At 47.3% G+C, this 22,099-nt stretch overlaps 1 protein-coding gene across 1 annotated transcript in view; it reads left to right on the top strand.

Moving 5' to 3' along the window:
• The window catches only part of Pla2g4d (phospholipase A2 group IVD), a 22,011-nt gene extending 7,803 nt beyond the window's left edge, over positions 1-14,208 (top strand). Inside the window, exons 10-21 of the mRNA XM_013352728.2 lie at positions 631-741; positions 838-875; positions 1,077-1,212; positions 1,482-1,618; positions 3,099-3,321; positions 9,045-9,162; positions 9,508-9,645; positions 9,854-9,955; positions 10,083-10,274; positions 10,534-10,700; positions 11,265-11,451; positions 12,847-14,208. Coding sequence (XP_013208182.2) covers positions 631-741; positions 838-875; positions 1,077-1,212; positions 1,482-1,618; positions 3,099-3,321; positions 9,045-9,162; positions 9,508-9,645; positions 9,854-9,955; positions 10,083-10,274; positions 10,534-10,700; positions 11,265-11,451; positions 12,847-13,073 — 1,776 coding nt within the window. The 3' untranslated portion in view covers positions 13,074-14,208. The remainder of the gene's footprint in view (positions 1-630; positions 742-837; positions 876-1,076; positions 1,213-1,481; positions 1,619-3,098; positions 3,322-9,044; positions 9,163-9,507; positions 9,646-9,853; positions 9,956-10,082; positions 10,275-10,533; positions 10,701-11,264; positions 11,452-12,846) is intronic.
• Positions 14,209-22,099: the final 7,891 nt, after the last annotated feature.

Genomic DNA, 22,099 nt, shown 5'->3' with positions numbered 1-22,099 from the left:
CACTATGACATCACATGACTGACATCCCACTATGACATCACACGACTGACATCCCACTATGACATCACATGACTGGCATCACACTACTGACATCAAGTTCATTACCCATGTCTTTTCTTTGAAAACTATTTTTGGATAGGGTCTTATTAGTGGCATGGCAGGTTTGGAACTCCCTCTGCAGACCAGGCTGGCCTCAGACTCAGAGATCCGCCTGCCTCTGCCTCTCAAGCACCGCCACTCCCAGCTGTGAGCCTGTCTTCACAAGTGTGATTCCGTGAGAGCCATCTCTGGGCAAGCAGCATCAGTGTCCTGATTCGTAACCGTAGTCAGTTCCGTATCGTCAGGGAAGGGCTGTCCTGTTTGCAGTTTAGACACTCAGAATTGGTTGAATGAGGGGCTGGAGAGATGGTTCAGAGGTTAAGAGCATTGCCTGCTCTTCCAAAGGTCCTGAGTTCAATTCCCAGCAACCACATGGTGGCTCACAACCATCTGTAATGGGGTCTGGCGCCCTCTTCTGGCCTGCAGGCATACACACAGACAGAATATTGTATACATAATAAATAAATATTTTTTTAAAAAAAGAATTGGTTGAATGAATAAATGAACGAATGGATGAATGTTTCCCTTCAGAGCTCCAGCAGCAACGGCTGGATGTCACGTAGCTCAGCTACTCCCCTCATTGTACCCCTGAAGTCCTTGGCCACAGGGAAGGAGGTGACTGTAGACGTTCCTGCTACAAATGTAAGAGGGCCTCACTGGAGGGGACGTACGCCCCGAGACAACTGTCTCCCACAGGGTCTGGATTATTCTAAACAGAGTCTCTTGCTTTGGTTTCAGGCCCCAGAAGTGAAGCTGCAGCTTAGGACAGACGGCTGGTAAGGACATTGAGGGGGATAAGGAGGGGGTGGCTGGTAAGGACATTGATCTCTGTGGGACAAGGAGGGGGAAGTGCTGTGTAACGGCGCTTCTTGCAGGTAGAGAGGGTTTTTTTTCTTCAGAAGCTCACCTTGGGCTTGTTCACCCAAAGAGTGAGCCATGAAGCTTTCTCCTAACCCTGGACCCCTCCACCATCCCAGCCCCAAGGAGCTGGCTGTGCGGCTGGGCTGTGGGCTCTGCCCTGAGGAGCAGGCCTTCCTAGGCCGGAGGAAGCAGGTGGTGGCCGCCGCCCTGAAGCAGGCCCTGCAATTGGATAAAGACTTGAAGGAAGACGAGGTTTGGGGATGCAGCAAGGATGTGGGTGTAGAAATTCTGGGGTGGCTGGTGTCCTCTTGGTCTCCAAAGAGTAGAGCTGGACTGTTGGAGAGGATGGGGTTCCTAATCTCTGTGGGGGCTCTGCTAGGCGCTGAGGATTGTCCCTCAAACCTATAGGCCTTGACTGCAAGGCCCTTGCCTGGAGGCAGGGAACAGGCTGAGTCCCTGGTGAGGCAGAGGGCAACTCATTCCCATCTTGTTAAACTAGTCTGCATCTCTGTGTGGTCCAGGTTCCCATCGTGGGCATCATGGCTGAGGGAGGAGGTGTCCGGGCTATGACTTCACTCTATGGGCACCTGTTGGCGCTTCAGAAGTTGGGCCTCCTGGACTGTGTGACCTATTTCAGTGGCATCTCGGGCTCTACGTGGTAAGGGACATAGGAACTGGAAGAACAGAGATGTTCTGAGGCCAGGGTAGGGGCAGAGCGGATGCCAAGGGACCTTTGTATGGGGAAGTGGATAGATCAGTGGGACCTGTTGGGGGCCAAACAGCTTTCTCAGAAGAGAGAAACAGAATTAGCCAGAAGTCCTGCCAGGGCACAGTGAGATTGGAGGGCTTTTCCTAGGTTCTAAGGAGCAGGAAGGAGGAGGGCACAGAGGAAGCTGGGTTTGCTGTTTTGTCAGGCTATTTGTAGGCTTGGGTGGCCTTGAACAATTTCTCTGAGTCTCAGTTGGTTCGTATCTAAAACCTGCATGATAAGAGACACACTCATAGGCTGACAGGAGGGAGGCCCTACAGGCTTGGCCTGAGGTCAACACACACCAGGACCTCTGCTGGCCTCTCAGGTGATGCTTAGGGCTCACAGCACATTCTGAGGGAGTTTCCCTTCTTGTTTATATCGTACAGGTGAAGAATTTGAGGTAAAGAAAATTCTTTTATTCTAAGCTAGGCATGGTAGCCATGCCTGTATTCCCAGCACTTGGGAGACTGAGGCAGGAGGATTACCATGAGTTCCAGGTGAAATTGTGTCTAAACAATAAAGGGGGCAAAAAAGAAAAAAAAAAGGAAAAAAAAAAAGCAAAGAATGTTCTTTACACAAAGATAACACTTTCCAGCCCCTCCCCCACCACAATGAACTAGACTGGCTCACTATTACAGATTCATTCATTCAAGTCTCACTGACACGTGACATAGGCAGTAAAGTAGGGATAAACGTTTGAGTGACAGCTATTGACAAGACCAGTCTCAAATGGCCTCAGGACAACCCCATAGAGGTAGAAGTAGGGAGGGACTGTGGAATATAATAGCCATCCGCCACACACAGCTGGGAGTTTTCAGGTTTGGAGCTCATGGGGAGGACTGAGGGGGCTGTTGTTTTGGGATGAGAGATTATAAGACAAACTATAGACAGGCAAACAGTAGCGTGGCGGGAGCAGCTCTGAGAAGAAGCAGGTCCGTGGGGGCAGAGTGGGTGCTCCCTCAGAGGAAAGAAGAAAGGAGATGGAGAACTACCCTCTCCAGGCCCACAGTTGGCTCCTGCTGTCACTGAGTCCAATAACATAAGTCATTGAACCAGTTTTTACTGGTTTCCTGCTGACTTTCCAATGTAGCTGCTGAGATCCTAAATTATACACAGGCTGGAAATGTGCTTGTTACTGAAGCCCCAGCCAGCGTGTAAGATGCCCTAGGTCGAGCTTCAGCCCAGCAAACAAAACCCAAACCACAACAAACCTATACAAGGCCAATTTCACACCCAGGCCAGGACTAGAAGGAAGTCCCAAGCTCGTCTCCAGATGGATTTTCTAGGCAGTGGGGGCCCTCAACAATCCCTCCTCTAGGAATTAGACACAGGGTGGGATTACAGAGCCTGTGGGGGGGGGCTCGTTTTCATCCACTTGTGCCCCCAGGGCAATGGCCCACCTTTACCAGGATCCGGAGTGGTCGCAGAGGGACCTCGAGGGACCCATCAGCCATGCCAGGGAGCATGTGGCTAAGAGCCTGTGGAGTGAATTCCTCCCCGAACACTTGGCAAGCTACCACCAGGCACTGAAGCTTCGGGCGGAGCAGGGCTACAGCACCACCATAGCTGACCTGTGGAGCCTGGTGCTGGAGTTCAAGTTGCATGGGCAGGTATGCCGTCTGCTCAGCAGCGTGGTGTGATTGTGCCTTTCAGAGCATCTCTGGAGGGTGGAACAGGCTCTGAGAGAATGCATCAGGTCTCAGCACTTGGGAGGTCAGGGCAAAGGGGTTCAAGGCCAACAGAGACTCCATAAGGAATGTGAGGCAAGCCTGGTACACTGGGGGACTCAGTCTCAAACAGACACATACACAAAAAGAATGTAGGGTTAGTGTCTATCCACCGCCAGAACACCTTCTAAGTAAGTTCTTCTTCAATGAGTTGCTACGTACCAGAAATTTCTGGACCTCCCAAGAACTGAAGTGCAGTCAGTTAAGCAAACAAGGCTTTTGCATTGGTTGAGCCGGTTACTAGAATGCATTTAATGAATGGTTCAAAATGAGACGTTGTTCCTCTTCCCCATCAGGATGGTGTGCAATGCAAGGGCTTTGGAGCCAGATGCGCGGGGCCCTAAGCCCCGCGTTTACCAGTGGTGTATCCTTAGGCAGTTAGTTCTTCTCTCTTCCCCTCGGTCTTTGTCGGGGTCTGGTGGCAGCCCAGACCATAAATTATTTCTCTGGACCGGACCCCAACATAAACTATCTCTCTTGGCCAGCGTGGAGGTACGGGAATAAAAACACAACTCACATGGCTTTATTGGGAAGGGGAGTCTCAGAGATCCCTCGTGAAATCCTGAGTTCACATCCTGAGAAATTCCTCTCGTTTATTCTCCAAACATCCTTTATACCGAAACATAAACTGAGAGGAAGACTCATTAGCATTCTGTTTCCTAGGTAACCAGGTGAATGACTTTTAGTCACGTCCACATTTACCTGTCTCCTCTGCTATGTCTTCCTGGTCTGTATGCTAGATCAGTCATGTAGGTTTGAATTAACATCTCTAATCAGGCGTCCTCCAAATTACAGAGAAAGGAGCAGAACAACATCTTGACCCTTTGTTAGGTTAGCGACGGCATGTCTGGAAGGGTACATGACTACTTCAGGTACTAACTATGGCTTGATAGCCTGGCTGTCACACCATGTAGAAATATAGGCCTACAGGTCTTCTCGTCTGTGGAGAATGGGAGCTCTTCTTAAGGGTGTTGGGAGCACTCAGTGGTGTCTTGGCATAGAGTTAAGCACTGTTAGCTGTTACAGGTCTATCCTATCCTCCCAGCAACATGACAGATTGATTCTAGGAATATGCGACTACAGCGTTCCTTTCGACAGTTTAGAGACTGTTGGATCTGACATCGGTACAACTCCTGCTACTCTTTTGCCTCATGTAACTGTCTCAACAAAGTTTCAAAGGCATCCAAAACACCTGGGAGATGAGAAATCTCAAATGTAAAGCAAGGGCTAGGGAATAGCCTGACTGGTAAAGCACTTGCTTTGTAAACACACGGGTTCAATCCTGGGTGTCTGTTTGTCAATCCCAGCGCTGGAGAGGTGAAGACAAGCGAGTTCCTGTGGCCCCACCGGCCAGCCAGCCTGGTACTTGGCAAATTTCAGGCCAGTGAGAGACACTTTGAAAAAGAAACTTTGAAAAAGGTTGGTGGTGGCCTGTGCCCGGAGAATAACACCTGAGGCTGTGCTTGGCAGCTTTGGAGCTGTTTCTAAAGCTTCCTTCTAGCACCTGGTGCCGCCCTCCAGGCTCAAGGTGGCATCTCTGAAACCCAACACCTCCCAAAAGCTGGAGAACACCCGAGTGGCATTTTACTTAGAAATAAAGATCTTCTGAGTCTTGAGGATTTCTCTTCTTTGTAAGATCATTTTCTTTCCTCTTTTCTTTTCTTTTCTTTTCTTTTCTTTTCTTTTCTTTTCTTTTCTTTTCTTTCTCTGCAGCTTTAGTGCCTGTCCTGGAACTAGCTCTGTAGACCAGGCTGGCCTTGAACTCACAGAGATCCGCTTGCCTCTGCCTCCCGAGTGCCAGGATTAAAGGCGTGCGCCACGGTTCCGTGCGACATTTCTGTCTGTGGCCTTAGCATATTCATGCTTTAAACTCTCTCTTGTCTCCCCTCCTATCCTCCTGGTCCCCTTCCTCTTCCCAGATAGTTACCCTTCTCTTTTCATGTCTTCAAAAACAAATCTAGATTTCCCATGAGAGACATGTGTGCTTTCTGAAGCTGCTTTGTTTTGCTAGACATGGTGACCTGTAGCTTCATGTGTTTTATTCTCCATGGCCAAAGGAACTTCATTGTATACACGCTGTATTTCCTATGCCCATTCCTCTGACAGTGGACTCCTGAGCTGGTACTCTAACTTGGCCAGCATAAACACTGTAGCAGCGAATATGGGTGGAGCAGGCATCGCTGTGTGCTCTGGTGATTTAGAGCCTTTGGGTAGATTCCCAGAAGTGGTCCAGATATGGTGTTTCTATTTTAGGTGGATAGATTTGTTTGTTTGCTTGCCTTTGGTTTTGTTTTTTCATCCTCGTTTCCATAGTGATCACTCTGATTTACACTCCCAGAAGCAGTGTGGTTCCTTTCCCCTTATATCCTTGTCAGCATTTATTGCTGTTCATTCTCTTGACAATAAACACCGAGACTCGGATAGGATGGCATCTCAATGTAGTTTATTCCTAAGGATGCTCAATCACACATTTATTGGACATTTGTGCTTCTTTTGAGACCTTGCCCATTTGTAGTTTAGATTCTGGGCTTTGGAGTACTTAGTTTCTGAGCTCTTCATATATTCCAGATATTAGTCCCCTGTCAGGTGAGTTGCTAATGACATTTTCCTGCTGGTCCGTAGATTGTCTCTTCACTCTGATGGTTGTTTCCTTTACTACACAGAAACTAATTTATTAGATTCCCATTTGTTGATTTTTTGCTATTGTTGCCTGGGATATTGGAGTGTTTTCCTATATTGGTTTCAGAGTTCAGGTCTCTGGTGCATTTTAAATTGACTTTGCACAGAGGGAGACGTGGGGAACTGGTTTCATTCTTATACTCATGAACATTCACTTTCTCAGCACCATTGTTGATGAGGCTGTCTTTTCTCCAAAGTATGTGTTTTGCTCTTTTTTCAAAACCCAGGAGACTGGAGCTGCATGTATATGTTTCTGGATCTTTATTTCATTGATCTGCATGTCCTGTTCTGTGCCAGGGCCATGCTGTTTTTGTTTTGTTACTATGACTTTATAGTATAATTTGAGATCAGGCATTATAATATCTCCAGTGTATCTCTTTTTGATCAGAATTGCTGTGGCTGTTTAGGGGGTGTGTGTGCATGCGCGCACGCGCGCACGCTTCCCTGTGAATTTTGGGACCCACTTTGAGTTCTGTGAAGAATGTCTTTGGAATTTAAGGAGGGATTGCATTGTGTCTGTAGATCGCTTTCAGCAATATAGCCATTTTCTTTTTTTTTTTTTTTTCTTTTTTTTAATTGTTTTTTTTCTTTCATAGGTTCTGATTATGGTTTTCCCTCCCTCAATTCCTAGATCCTCTTCACCTCCCTTTCGATCAATATCCATATCATTTCTCACTCCCTAAAAAACATACAGACAGTTAAAGAAGATAAAACAAAAGCAAACAAATCTGAATAGAGCAAAACAAACAAACAGAAGAAAAAAGAGCCAAATATAAAGCAAAGAAACACATATAGACATAGAAACACATATTCGCAGACACAGGAATCCCATAGAAATACAAAACTAGCTGGGCGGTGGTGGCGCACGCCTTTAAGAGAGGCAGGCTGATCTCTGTGAGTTCGAGGCCAGCCTGGTCTACAGAGCTAGTTCCAGGACTGGCTCCATAGCTACAGGGAAACCTTGTCTCGAAAACCAAACCAAATCAAAACAAAATAAAGAAAAAGAAACACAAAACCAGAAGCTGTAATATACACAAAGGACCTGTAAGATGGAGGTGGAGGAGGAGGAGGAGGAGGAGGAGGAGGAGAAAAAGAAAAGGAAGAAGAAATACCCTGACCAAATATTATGAGACCATGAACCTCCACAGATGCCACTGAGTTCATTTTTGTGTTGGCCTTCTGCTGGGCATGGGGCCTGCCCTTGAGTGGGTCATATCCCCAGTGAGAATCCGTTGGAGACAACTGATTTTCCATTTCATCTCCAGTGAGACTGTGTTGGAGTGAACTAAGAGGCTATCAGTTGAAGAAGCTGCTAAGTTAGGAATGGGGCATGTGTCTACTTCTCTCAGCCCTGGGACCCAGCTGGTGCAGATCTGCTCTGGCCCCGTGTATGCTGTCAGTTCTGTGAGCTCTTACGGGCACTGGTCCTGCTGTGTGTAGAAGGTCTTGTTTCACAGTACCAGTTTTGCTGAACAACGAGCATCTATTTTGATTCTTCTTTCAAATTATTCTGACTGCTCTTGGCCTTCTGCTCTTCATAATAGAATCACTTAGCTGTGTTTCCCTATTAATGTTGGGATTCTAATTGAAATGGCATTGAATTTATCAGGCCAATGTAATTATTTGAAATGTTTTTATTGTATTAGCATGTCCAGTGTGTTCGGTGGACCTACTGTTTAAATTCATATTCTGTTTAGAATGTGCTGTGTTTTTGCTAATTGACTTCTGTCTGCTGTCAACAGCTAATTAACATAGTGGGAGGAGCTTATTTGACTACATTTTATGAGGTGCTAAAATAACACAATTTGATCCCAGCTGTAAAGAATTTATATTATTATTTAATTACCACTTGATCTTCTAATAATGACTTCAGCGTGAGTTTATGTATATAATTTATAGTAATTTTTTTTGAAACAGAGTCTCATATAGCTCAGGCTGGCATCCAACTTGTTATGTAGCTGAGGCTGGCCTTGAACTTTCCTGCAGCTATCCCGCAAGTGCTTGGATTACAGGCATGTGCCATCATGCCTGTTTTAGCAGTGTGAACGCTCACCCCAGGGTCTCATGTGTGCTAAGTGGGTTGTTCTATCAGCTGAGCTACATCCTCAGCCTTCAGTTTCAACACTTTTCCTGAATCTTTCATTGGGTGGAGCGAGGATATCAGGAAAACATTGGAAGAAGCCCAGACTTGAAACGCAGTAAAGGAATCCTAAAAAGGACATCACATCCCTTGGCATATTTTAGAATGTGGGCTAAAAGACTGCTATGTGCTTCTTGGAAAGGGGTGTATGTGTATGTTTGTGTGTGTGTGTGTGTCTATGTGTGCATCTATCTGTGTGTGTGTCTATATGTGAGTGTCTGTGTGTATGTATGTGTGTTTGTATGTGTATATTTTTATCTATGTGTGTGTCTCTTTCTGTGTCTGTGCCTATGTGTGTGTCTATGTATGTATGTATGTGTGTGTCTGTGTCTCTGTGTATGCATCTCTATGTGTCTGCATGTGTCTGTGTGTCTCTTTGTGTATATGTGTGTCTGTGTCTCTGTGTATGCATCTCTGTGTCTGCGTGTCTCTTTGTGTGTATGTGTATGTGTATGTATGTCTCTGTGTGTTTCTCTCTCTCTCTCTCTCTGTGTGTGTGTGTGTGTGTGTGTGTGTGTGTGTGTGTGTGTGTGTGTGTGTGTGAAGAAAGGATGGGTAGGATTTGAGGAGCTGTTGACATGGTAGTCTTTGAGAATGACCTTCTCTGGAGATACGGCTGACTGCATATGGAACTCAGAACTGCTTACACAACCCACTCATAACCCCTAGAACTTAGCGGAGCTGCAGCCTCCTCACTACCCCGTGTCCCTATCCTGCCCTGGCCCTGTTGGAGTTACTGCACCCGAGGCAGTCCTACTCACTCATGTCCACATGCTTCCAACCCTAGGTGACAGACCAGAAGCTGTCGGGGCAGAGAGCTGCCCTGGAGCGGGGTCAGAACCCACTGCCCCTCTACTTGAGCCTCAACGTCAAAAAGAACAATCTGGATACCCTCCACTTCAAGGGTAAAGTCCTCCCCATTCCAGCCCCTAACAACTCCTCCATGCCCCCAGGAGTCTCCAGAGAGCCAATAGCCCAACTCCTGCACACCACGGCTAGCTTCTGGAAGGCTGCTATTGTTGATGAGCCCAGGAGCCAGCCAGGGAGCACTCTGTCCTTGGGTGTGGGGTGTCTGTATGTGTGGCCAGGGGTCAGTGAGAATGCTCGCCTAGGAGTCTGCTTCCTCAGACTACAGGGTTTGGTAGCAGATAAGGGGAGCCAAAGGCCTGCCAGGGGCAGTGCCACTGGCCACAGCGAGTTGAGCCCCACTGCTCCCCTCACATCCCTGCCTCTCTTGCCCATCCCATTAGAATGGGTGGAGTTCTCTCCCTATGAAGTTGGGTTCCTGAAATATGGCGGCTTTGTCCCCCCTGAGCTCTTTGGCTCTGAGTTCTTCATGGGGAGACTGATGAAGAGGCTCCCCGAGTCCCAGATCTGCTTTCTGGAAGGTGAGTGGAAGCCTCTTCCTGGACAGGACTCCTGTAGTGCAAGTCTGGGTGGAGGGACAGGTGGGCAGTAGTTAAGGCTCATGGGGAGCTGCTCCCTCCCATGTCCATTTTCCATTGGCACCCAAGAGTGGGGATCATTTGGTGTCCCCGTGGGAAACAGGTACAGGAACCTAGGGACTGTATTGGCTTTGGGGAATTTGGCCTTCAGGTATCTGGAGCAACATCTTCTCTGTGAACTTGATGGATATCTGGTACGATGTCACCTCTGGGAAAGATTGGAAGAATGTCATTGTGGATGTCCGGCACTCAGGTAGAAGAGGGGTGCTGAGGGAGGGAGCCTGGGATGAGGCCACTCCCCTTCGGAGGCTGGTGGAGGAGAGAACAGGAAGGCATTTGGGGGCCCCTCTGACAAGCAATCTCTGTTACTCTCCATGCAGAGGAGCCCTCAGCCTCAGCAGGAACCTCCTCCTGTGTGGAGACCTCGTGGCTGCAGCCTGGAACTGCCCTGGCCCAGGCATTTAAGGGCTTTCTAAACGGCCGGCCATTCTATCAGCGCAGTGCCAACTTCCTCCATGGCCTCCAGCTGCACCGGGGCTACCGTAACCAGAAAAACTTCTCCACCTGGGCAGGTAAGGACCATGGCCTGTGTCCCCACAAGGCCAGGCTCCTGGATGGGATTGAGCAGTGGCCGCTAGCTGGTAGGGGTTTGCAGGGAGAGTGTATGTATGTACTTGGGGGGTGTGTGGAGCCCAACGTGAACCCTAGGGACCTGAATTCAGAGAGTGGCACCAGGCATAAGAAGGGGACATGGAGGGAAACGGGGTCCGAGGGGTGGAGGCTACCTCTGCAAAGGTGGTTGCTTTTAACTAGCATTGCCTTTCCTATCAGATTGCCACCTAGATAACACCCCCAATCAGCTGACCCCGCAGGACACTCAGCTCTGCCTAGTGGATGCTGGCTACTTCATCAACAACAGCTGTCCCTCCATGATCCGCTCAGGTCGCCAAGTGGACCTCATACTCTCCTTCGGCTACTCCCAATTCTCGCCCTTTGAGGTACCTAGTCACTCCGTGGGAACTCCTCTGTGTGGCCTCCACAGATGAGCAGCAGGGTCACTGTGCCACTGCCCCATCCTTCTCGTGACCAAGGCAGGAAGCTGTAATCCACGGGGGGCTCTCTGGGTCCTCGGTTGGGAGGGCAGTGGTGGTGGCTGAGCTCTGGGACCAAGACAGGTGAATGGGAACCTCTTTGGGACAGAATAGCTGGACAGAGCTGGCAGGAGATCACCAAACACCTCCACAGCCAACTCTCAACTTCCTCTAGAAGCTCTGGGTGGCAGTAAAGCCAGCATGCCCATCTAGGTCCCCTGCTGAAGCCCTCGGGGTCTAAGACACAGTGATGGTGCATTGGCAGGAGGGGGAGGAGCACGGCTGCTGGGCCTTCATTCCCACCTTTAACTTTTAACTACCCAGATCCTTGGATTCATCTCTGAGGCCTGTGTAGCTCAGGCCCGGGCCAGATCGCTGTCTTGATGCTGAGGGAGCAGGTGCGTGCTGGAAAAGACCTAGTGTGGATCCGTGGTGACACAGCTTCCTCTGTGCTTTCCTCTGTTCCTCTAGGGGCTGCTGCAATCTGAGAAATACTGTAGAGCTCAGGGCCTGCCCTTCCCCCATGTGGAGCCCAGCCCCGAGGACCAATGCCAGCCCCAAGAATGCCACCTCTTCTTAGATCCCACCTGCCCTGAGGCACCGGTTCTGCTGCACTTCCCGCTGGTCAATGACTCCTTCAAGGACCACTCAGCCCCTGGTGAGGCCACTATTCCTTTCCAGTGGCTTCTAGGAAAGGCTTCTGACTGGTCACCAGGCTCTTTGGCCACGCCTTCCCAGCCTAGCCATGCCTCCCTGGCCTGTGTGGCTGATGCCCCTTATCTTTGTAATGTCCTTCTGTCACTGGTCTTGTCACTGTCCTGCAATTTTGTCCTGACCCCTCTGCTTTCCTGCTCTGTGTGGCCTGGGACCCCTTCTCAGGGACCTGGGCCTTTCTTCGAGTGATGCTCAATGTCTGCTTTTGTGCATTGTTCCCAGTTTTCTAGTTGATACCATAATTCTGAATTTCCAGGTTTACTCTTTTCTATGATTTTGGTTGTTCATCTTGCTATAAGGTCTTTCTGGATAGCCTCAGCTGACCTGGTACTTACTATGTGACTTCAGCTTCATAGCAATTCCCCTGCCTCAGCTCCCTGAGTGTTGGGATTACTTGTGTGTGCTACCACACTTAGCTCTACCTTTTCTTCTTTTCTTTCCTTTACTTCCTTTCTTTCCCCTTTCCTTTTTAAAATATGAGTGTTTTGTCTGCATGCATGTCTGTGCACCACTTGCATGCTCTGGTGCCCAAGGAGGCCAGAGAGGACATTGGACCCCTCTGGAAGTGAAGATGGTCGTGAGCTGCCATGTAGGTGCTGGAAATCAAATCCAAGTTCTCTAGAAGAGCAGCCAGTGCTTTTAATCCATCAGTCATCTTTCCAGGCCCCACTTTTTTCTTCTTTTCTTATGAATGAATGAAATTTATGCCCTGGCAATGCTGAAGCATGCATGGGCAGCCCGTATATGGTGATTCTGTTGAACTTGTCCATATTGGGTTTCATGGTCTAAGCTGATGAGGACAACATCTTTTTCTTATACTGGGTGTTAAATCTAAAGCCTCCCACATAGTAGCAAGTGTTCAGTAACTACATCCCCAGCCCAGGTTTTAAAGTTGCTCAGGCTGTTTGTGATCCCGGTGTTAGACCAGGCCTTGGACGTATAAACCTGCCTCGACCTCAGAGTAGCCAGATGACGGTCTTAGAGACTGGGCTTCTAGTTTCACCCTTAGCCAAGTCTCAGAATTCCGAGAAAATTCCTGTCCTCGTTCCTACCAGGAGCTTTAAGAATCCATTCATCAATCACATCGTTCCTCTTCGTGCCAGTTTCTAGCTTCCTGAGAGGCATGGAGCAGCCATTAGCTGTGTGAATTGTGGGAAGTGTGTCTGGCTGTGGGGGGTAAGGGTGACAAACTCCTCTTACCTCAAAGCCGTTACTGCCCACATTTGTAGGTTTGGGTGAAGGGGAAAAGCAAAGACTCCTTCCAGGGACGCAGTACCCTTGGGGCCTGACTGAGTAGCCTCTGGTTCCTGCCCCTAACTCTCCTCTCACCGTTGGACAGGCGTGCGGCGCAGCCCTGCTGAGCTCGAGGCCGGGCAGGTGGATCTCACAGGGGAAGCCTCCCCGTACTTCATGTACAACATGGCCTACAAGGAGGAAGATTTCGACCGCCTGCTTCAGCTCACTGACTACAACATGCGGAACAACCAGGGCACTGTCCTGCAGGCCCTGAAGACCGTTTTGAAACGTAGGGCCCCGGAGGCGAAGCCCTTGGAGATGCAGACCTGAGGCTTCTCGGGGGCCTCTAAGGCTCTGAGGGCCACACTCGGACCCCCCACTTTCCAAGGACTTAACTCAGGCTGCAGCTGGGCTTAGCCACAGTGCCCCTCCCAGTTCTCCAAATCCTGGCTTCCTCGGCAAGCTAGCCTCACCGTCAGAGAGGCTGTACCCCACCCTCCGGTCTCCTCTGTGTCCCAGCTGCTTTGAGGGGAGTTGAAAGCCTCTCCTGGCCAGTACATATAACGACTGACTACACCAGCCAAGCTTTCACAAGCAATTACTTTCTTTCTGAGCAGAATGGACTTGGGGTGGCTTAAGGCACCTGGATGCACCTGTACCTTCTCCTCCCTGGCAATATGCAAGGCTTTTATTTCCTTTTTAAAGACAGGGGTTTAAAAAAACCTCCCTACTTCATGACCTCACCAGGTCTTAGTACACAAGTCTTAGGGTTAAATCCTCAGTATTCTATTCTTTTTGATGATATTACAAACGGAAGTATTTTCTCAGTGTCGTTTTCATACCGTTCCTTGCTTATGGAAATGTAGTTAGTTTTGTAGTTTGGACTTGCATGATACAATCATTAAGCTCTCTGGCTTAAACACTTTCCGTAGGTTCTTCAGGGCATTCAATTACGGACTTGCCACCTGCAAATGGAGAGGGTCTGACTTCGCGCTTCCTGATTTAAATGCCTTTTCTTTCTTTCTCTGACCTGATGCTGTGACTGGAACCTCTGACTGGAGGTCAATGGGCATGGTGAGAGCAGCCGTCCTCGTTTGGATGCCTGGTGTGGAAGGAAAACCTTGAGGTCTCTGCTGCTCAGTCTTCTTAAGTGGTCTGAGTCTGTCAGACTGAAAATGCTCCATTCTTTTCCGAGTTTGTTGAGTGTTTTTGTTTTTAACCATAAGAAAGTACTAAATTTTGTCATGTAATTTTGGTATCTCTTGGGACACTCATGTGGGTTTGTTCTTTAATTCTATAGTTGTTTATTTGTTTGTTTTGCTTTGGGTTATTATTTGTCTGTTTGTTTGTTTGAGACAGGGTCTCACTCTCATGCCTGACTTGCCCATACTTCACCATACAGACCAAATGGCTTCAGACTCACAGAGGTCTGTTGTGGAATAATTTTCTTATACACTGTAAAGATTTGTCACTTGAATTGGTTTAATAAAATGCTGATTGGCCAGTAGCCCCGCAGGAAATATAGGCAGGGATGGTGGGAAGGAGAAGGGCAGAGTCAGGACTCAGCAGGCAGACTAGGGAGAGGGAGCAGGAGATGAATGTGCCATGCTGATGAAGGTGCCACCCTGTGGCAGAGCATAAATAAGGAACGTGAGTTAACTTTAGAATGTAAGAGCTAGTTAGGAATAAGCCTGAGCTATCAACTGAGCATTTATAAATGATGTTAAGCCTCTAAGTCAATTATTTGGGAAGAGGCCACCAGGTATTTGGGAATAGGCTTTACGGGACAGGAAACATCCAACTATAGAGACCTGCTTGCCTCTGCCTCCTAAGTGCTGGGATTAAAGGCCTATATCGCCATGTCTAACCATATATTCTGTTCATGTGTCTTACTTATTTTTACTGAACTTTGGACATCAGCCACCCTTGCATTGACCATAAATCCTTCATGTGGATTGCTATCATATCTCTTTTTGTCTTGTACACTTCTGTACACCACACACACACACACACACACACACACACACACACACACACACACAATGACTGCCTTGGCTTGAGGTAGGAAGCCAAGTGGAAACTTTAGGACAGACTTCAGCTCAGGGACTGTCTTCAGCTGTTGCCTTGCTCAGGGTCTTCCTCATCTACCTTTCCTGTATCCAGCTTTGTTTTGATTTTCTTTCTTTATATTATCATAACCTTGTTTTCCTTAGCCACAGTATTGGTGGGTTGTACTAGCCATTGTGTTTCATTTCATGTGGGGCACTGTACATTGTTCCTCTTAGTTCTCCCTGTGGTCTGTTGTGGGAACATAGAACATGGAAACGGTAACACCACCTAACATAGAACATGGAGACGGTAACACCACCTAACATAGAACATGGAGACGGTAACACCACCTAACATAGAACATGGAGACGGTAGCAGCATCTAACATATAGAACATGGAGACGGTAGCAGCATCTAACATATAGAACATGGAGATGGTAACACCACCTAACATAGAACATGGAGATGTTAACACCACCTAACATAGAACATGGAGACCGTAACACCACCTATCATAGAACATGGAGACCGTAACACCACCTAACACAACAAACCTTACCCACCAATTCCCGAAACCCTGTCCTGTCAGTCCCAGTGCCCTAGCTGAGCTGGTCCATCACATAGAACGGCACAGGATATACATTACAGTTCCAAAACATAGGGAAGGGAGCATAGTGAAGACACACTGGACTAAAGCAAGACCACAAACCAGCTGGGGAAACTGCAAACTCTGCCATCTTGACGTCAAAGTGCTCTTGAGATCTCCAACTCCTTTCAGCTGTGTTGGCTGAAACACACTTCTTTCTCTTGGGCTGTTCCACTCCCTGTTAGCAGCTCTCCTTGGCAGCTATCCTATGGCTCTGGCATCTCTAATATTTTGGGGTCTCCAAGGCAATCCTGGTTTTAACTTCACAGCTTTAAGAAATGGAGTCTCTAGACATCCATGCAGGGACACTCCTGATACACGTCTTGCCTCAGCTGTTTTCCTTAGTCTCAGGGAAAGATTCTATAACCCCTTTCTTCTATCCTTGACTCTAAAGTCAGAACCACAAGGCCAAAGCTGCCAAGCTCTGCTGCTTACTGGGGCTGGAACATGGCCTCCTTATTCAATTACATCTTCGCCAGCTTTCTGTTTTCAATGGTTTCCTTCACTGTCTAAGCTTGACTGTTTTGGAATTTGTTCTGTAGACCAGGCTGGCCTCAAACTCAGAGAGTCACCATTCTGAGTGCTGGAATTAAAGGTGTGCACCACCACACCCAGCTCTAAGCTTTTCTTTAATTCCTCTTCACAAGTTGGAAATTTAACTGGGTGGGATCTTGCCCTCAGGTCACCACTCCCTCTTTTTCATTTCTTGGTCTTTTTTATCTCCTTGAACAGCGGATTCAGCTCCATTCCACGGCCTGCTGCTCCTTTTCTCTCTTCTACATCTTGTATTTTTTTCATGCTCTGATTGCTCTTTTTCATTATAAATCTTCATTAGAGTTAACACGAATGACCACATGACAGAGTCTATGCTAGGCTGTTTTGAGATTTCCTCTGCTAATGGAATTAATCCAAATATTTTCACTTTAGCCTTAGGTAGACACAATTCTCAAGGCAACATACTAACTTTCTTCTCTTCTGAAACCCCTTGAGCCAGGCCCCTATAGTTCTTTTACCAAAGGTCTTTATTGATTGCTCAATGTTAAAAATCTATTGGCCACTTTGGCTTTCCCATCATCTCAGAATATTGAGTCCAGCACCCTCGTTGCCATAAAGCTCCTTTCTTGCATTTTAAACTATGTCTTTTCTACCCACAGAGCAGTCTAGCTGGGAGTTACTGAGTTTAGTGGTTCCCTGAACATCACTTACAGGAGGGAAGGAAAGAGGGAGGAATAGAGGAAGGATCGCGTCCCAGCCTCAGAGTCCGCTCTCTAAGTACAGTCAATGTAACTTGTACACTCAAGTCCTCTCTAAGTACAGTCAATGTAACTTGTACACTCAGGTCCTCTCTGTCTTCCCACTGGCCTTCCCACACACCTGTAGTAACCTGTACAGGAATGTGGTAAGACCACCATTGACATTAGCAAAAAGCTAGCACAAATTCAAATGTCTGTTAACCCAGGATTGGAGGGGCTGGAGGTGGCTCAGTGGTTAGGAGCACCCGATGCCTTTGCAAAGAACCTGAGTTCAGTTTCCATCACCCACATGGTGGTCCACAACTGTCTGTAGCTTCAGTTCCAGGGTATCTAATACATGCAGTGCCCATTAAGTCATGCAGGCAAACACACATACATATAAAAATATACATCTTAAAAAAATAGAGGAATGGATACATAATTGCCATGAGGGCAAAGAAAAGTAATAAAGTATAACTTCATACATTGACATAGATGAATCTCAAAAACAATGTTGAATGAAAAAGTAAATAAGTCCTATATAGTTTCATTTAGGTTAACTAACCACATACCCCAATGCTGTGGAATATTTCAATATTCCTTTACACTGTGAAGATGTGTCACTGTGATTGGTTGATAAAGCTCTGAATGGCTGTTAGTTAGGCCGGACTTCTGGTGACAGAGGAAAGTGTTAAGAAGAGCCTCTCCCCAATCAAACCAAATTAGACCGAATCAAAAATGCCCACGTTTAATAAATGCTATACTCCCAGGAGGACCAAGACAGCATGGCGGGGAGAGGAGCCCATGCAAACCCTGGAGACCAGGTGTTCCTTTTTCTGTCTTATATAGCCCGTGGGAGTCGTCCTGACTCTCCCTGGGGAGGGGTCAGCACTTTGCTGGCTGGGAGGTGGAGTCCAGAGGTGGAGCCCAGCCCAAGGCAACTCCCAGGCCAAGGTCTGGGGTGATGCTTCCAATCATCCCAGACTTCTTAGGAGTGTCAGAGGGCTGGGGTCTCACTTTCAATCAAACAGAAAGGAGTCACCAGACAGACACAGAGAGGGCAAGACATCAGGAGGAGAGGTAAAAGCCACAAGTCACCTGATAAAGAGAAATGGGTTAATTTAAGTTATAAGAGCTAGTGGGACAAGCCTAAGTTACAGGTCCAGCTTTTATAATAAATAGTGCCCATGCTGTTTTTGTTGTGAGCTGGTGGCACAAAAAAAAAGTCTGTCTACACCCTAGACTCAGCAAAGACTACTGATATATATATATATCATATATATATCATATATATGCATATATATGCAGTAAACATATGGAAAAGTGAAGTGAGCCAGTAAGATGTTTTACCTCCAGCTAAGTCAGACGGGGGTTGAGAGGACAGAATGAACCCTTGGGAAATGACTCGGCAGATCTCTGCATCAGCGGCCAAGTGAAAAGCGATGGCTACCGTTTATTGAGCGTAACCAATGGGATGCTAAGCATTTTCGTTTTCCTATTTAGTTTTCACAACAGCCTAGGGAGGTAAGTGTCATGCCTAAAAGTTATTTTCTGAGGTGAGAGGTGGCGAAATAACTTGCTCCAAGCCACAGAGGCATTAAGGGTGGAGCCAGGACCCAAATCCAGGCCACCTGAGTTCAGCTCATCTGTTTGGCCATCCTATGTGCTGCCAAAACCATTTTCACAGTCACGACAAACTGGTAATCCCCAGTCCCAGAACGGAGTACCGGTAGTCGCTGCATTGGCCAACACACCAGGAGCCAGGATTCAAGAATCTCTCAGCATCTCATAGAATCTAGGACAGCTGGCTTTGTGGCCCAACCTGGCCCTGATTTGCTCAAGGCTAGGAGGGGAGTGAGCTTGTTCAGCACAAAGCGGGTTGTTAGGATGAGAGAATTTCAGTGCGTCTGTGGAGAAGGTCCTGAGTATGCAGAGACAAGCCGGCCGGCTGACCTAACACCTGGCACTGGCAGTGGGTCGAGAGAGAGGGACAGGGGACTGGCGACTGCTGCTACCCAGGCAGAGGAAGAGGAAGGAAAAACACACATGGCTATTGACTTTCAGATGTTTACTGTACCTGTTGGAAAAAGATTATGTGTCCTTTCTGGGAATGGACAGAGGGAGAGGAGTTACAAGTATTTGCCCCCCCCCCAGTGGAGCTCAGGAGAAAATGAGAGCCCTTAGCCCTCCTGTGGAGGGGGCTGGCGTGTGAGGGTGAACCCCGAGAGAGCCATAAACAGTGAGGTGCAGCCGATGGAAGGAATCTGATGAGATCCTGACTGTGGGTGAGGGCTGGGTTCAAATCCTGGCATATACCTTGATGATTATTGTTATTTTGATGTGTAGGGGTGTTTTGCCTACATGTATGTATGTGAGGGCCCTCGCCCACACATGCTGGGCACACACCAGGTGCCCACACATGCTGGGCACAAACCAGGTGCCCACACATGCTGGGCACGCACCAGGTGCCCACACATGCTGGGCACAAACCAGGTGCCCACACATGCTGGCACGCACCAGGTGTCCACACATGCTGGGCACAAACCAGGTTACACATGCTGGGCAAGAAATTTGTCACTGAGCTGCACCCCAACCGAGTAGTTATTTTAAATTTTTATGTAATAATTTTAAATAAGTACTTGTTTGACACAACTTCATGGAAATGGGGTACTTTATGCACATAAATGATATTCCTTCAGGGGGTGAAGAGGTGGGTCAGCAGTTAAGACCACTTGGTATTCTTGCAGAGAACCTGGGTTCGTTTCCAGCACCCATATGATTGCTTACAATTTTACTCAAGTTCCTTCTTCTGGCCTCCTTAAGAGCCAGGCACACACACAATGCCTGCAGGTAAGGCACTCATACACATAACATAAACATAAAAAGTTGCCAGCCATGGTGGCACCCGCCTTTTGTCTTAGCACTAAAGAGACAGAGACAAAGTGTTCGCTGAGTTGGAGGCTGGCCTGGTCTACAGAGTGAGCTCCAGGTGAGCTACAGTGAAGATTGCAGTTTAGCTGACCTACCACTAGGGGATGGTGTTGTGAAGTGACCCCAAGGAGTTTGACTGACTGAGGCCCTTGGTCTTCAAGAGAACAGAACATATGCATAACTTCTCATACAATATACCCCTTGAAATTTTTATTTTTTGTACAAGAGTATTTTGCTTGTATATATGTCAGTGCACCATGTGCATGCCTGGGACAGAAGAACTCAGAAGACAGCTTCTGATCCCTGGAACTGGAATTACAATTGGTTATGAGCCACCATGTGTGTGCTGAGAACTAACCTTGGGTACTCTGCAAGAGCAGCAAGTGCTCTTAACCACTGAGCCATCTCGCCTACCTTACAGTATGTCCTTAAACTCATGAAGCAGTCTTACATGGTAGTTTGTAACCAGTGTTTATGTATGTATTCAAAGGGGAACTTAATTCAAAAACATAAAATACCTAGAGGAAGCCTCACATCATACAAGTGCTTGGGATTTTGTTCTCAGCCAGGATGCCCATAGTACTTAGTTGTGCAATGAGATATTAAGTAGCTATGGAAATGAACACTTTGTCCCACACACAACATGTGGATGGATCATATAAATACGATGCTGGTTATAAGCAGCCAGGCTTACAAAGAGTAATACTGATTGACTGCTTTTACATAAAGACCCCAAAGTGGTCAAACTCACTATGGTATAGGAACTCGGGATGTTGTGCTTTGAGAGACCAGGGGAGCCAGGATAGAAGGAAGCCCAGGATGTTTGTGGGTTTTAGTTAGTCTTCTGTGTTTTGATTGGTGTATTGGTTATGCATGTATGTTCAACTTAGTCTGCTTCCTGTTAATATCCACAGTCAAGTAATTTAAAGGGAAGAAATTTGTTTCTTACACCTCTGAAAGTTGGGAAAGCCAGAGTTAAGGGGTTGCATTTGGTAAGGGCCCTCTTGGCTGGTGAGGATTCTGCTGTAACGAGGTGGTATGGCAGGGAAATCACATGGTGAGAGGAACCCAAACCAGCCTAACTAGTTTCTATAACAGACCCACTCTGGAGATAACCCATTAACTCACTAACTCACTGATCTATGGGTGCGTTAGTGTATCCGTGAGGACAGAGCTCATCACCCAATCACCTCCTAAATTCCCGTCACCTTTACATACCACCTTGCCATCTACCTATGACTTTGAGCATTAAGCACCAAGATTTGAATTTTGGGAAAGCACCACGCAACCACCACAAACAGTGAGCATTCATGGGCTGCACACCTACACCTAGAATTCACACAATTTTCTGTGTGTCAGGATTGGCCTTAAGTTTTCTATGGGGTTTCAGAGATGGGTCAGTGGTTAAGTATTGAAAGAAGACTGTTAGTTAGTTCCCTGCCTCTTAGCCCTGAAATAATCACACAGAAACTGTATTAATTAAATCACTGCTTGGCCCATTAGCTCTAGCTTCCTATTGGCTAACTCTTACATATTAACTTAACCCATTTCCATTAATCTGTGTATAGCCACGTGGCTGTGGCTTACTGGCTAAGTTCTGGCATCTGTCTCCAGCAGGGCTACATGGTGTCTCTCTGACCCCGCCTCCTTTCTCCCAGCATTCACTTTAGTTTTCCCCATCTAGCTCTCTTCTTTTGCCCTATCACAGGACAAGACAGTTTCTTTATTCATTAACCAATAAAAGCAACACATAGACAGAAGGACCTCCCACACCAGCTATCTGTTCTTGCAGAACGTGAGAAAGGCAAATGAGATAGGTTGTCTTTTCTAGCAGAGGGGTAAATGAGACAAAGGAGGCACCAGGTTTGATGAAATTCATAAAGATGCCATTGGGCAAAAGTTCTTCTGCCAGTCAGCTCTTTCCTAGGGCTGCATCCTGCTCTCACAGCTGGGCTTTGCCTAGCCTGCCCTTTGAGTCAGCCAACTGCATAGGACTGGGAGCCAGCTCTGACCACTCAGAGTGTGGCACAGGACCTCTTTCTATTAAGAATATAAGTTCAATGGGATTCCAGAAAATATGTTTGCTTGCTATGTAGAGGTTATATTTCCTGACTTGCTGAAATACTTCAGATTGTATGGTTATGTTTGTGGGACCCCAGACCCATCTCTAACACGGAAGACCTGAGTTTGGTTTCCAGCACCCATACAGGGTACCTTATGACCACCTTTAACTAGTTGTAGGGAATCTAATGGTCTCTTTTGGCCTCTGTGAGCACCTGTACTCATGCATACAAACCTACACACACACACACACACACACAAATTAACAAGAAATAAAAAGTGTTTATTGAAAGGAATGTTTAACTAGCCATGTTTTGTTGTAATAAGATTGGCGGGCTGGTCTGTGTCCCACCACCCGGCTAGCTTTACCCGAAATAATTACACGGAAACTGTATTCTTTTAAACACTGCTTGGCCCATTAGTTTTAGCCTCTTAAC

This window comes from Microtus ochrogaster (genome assembly GCF_000317375.1).
Source record: "Microtus ochrogaster isolate Prairie Vole_2 chromosome 14 unlocalized genomic scaffold, MicOch1.0 chr14_random_1, whole genome shotgun sequence".
Classification (NCBI taxonomy): Eukaryota; Metazoa; Chordata; class Mammalia; order Rodentia; family Cricetidae; genus Microtus; species Microtus ochrogaster.
The sequence above is the reverse complement of the archived record's forward strand: the minus strand, read 5'-3'. Positions and strand labels throughout refer to the sequence as shown.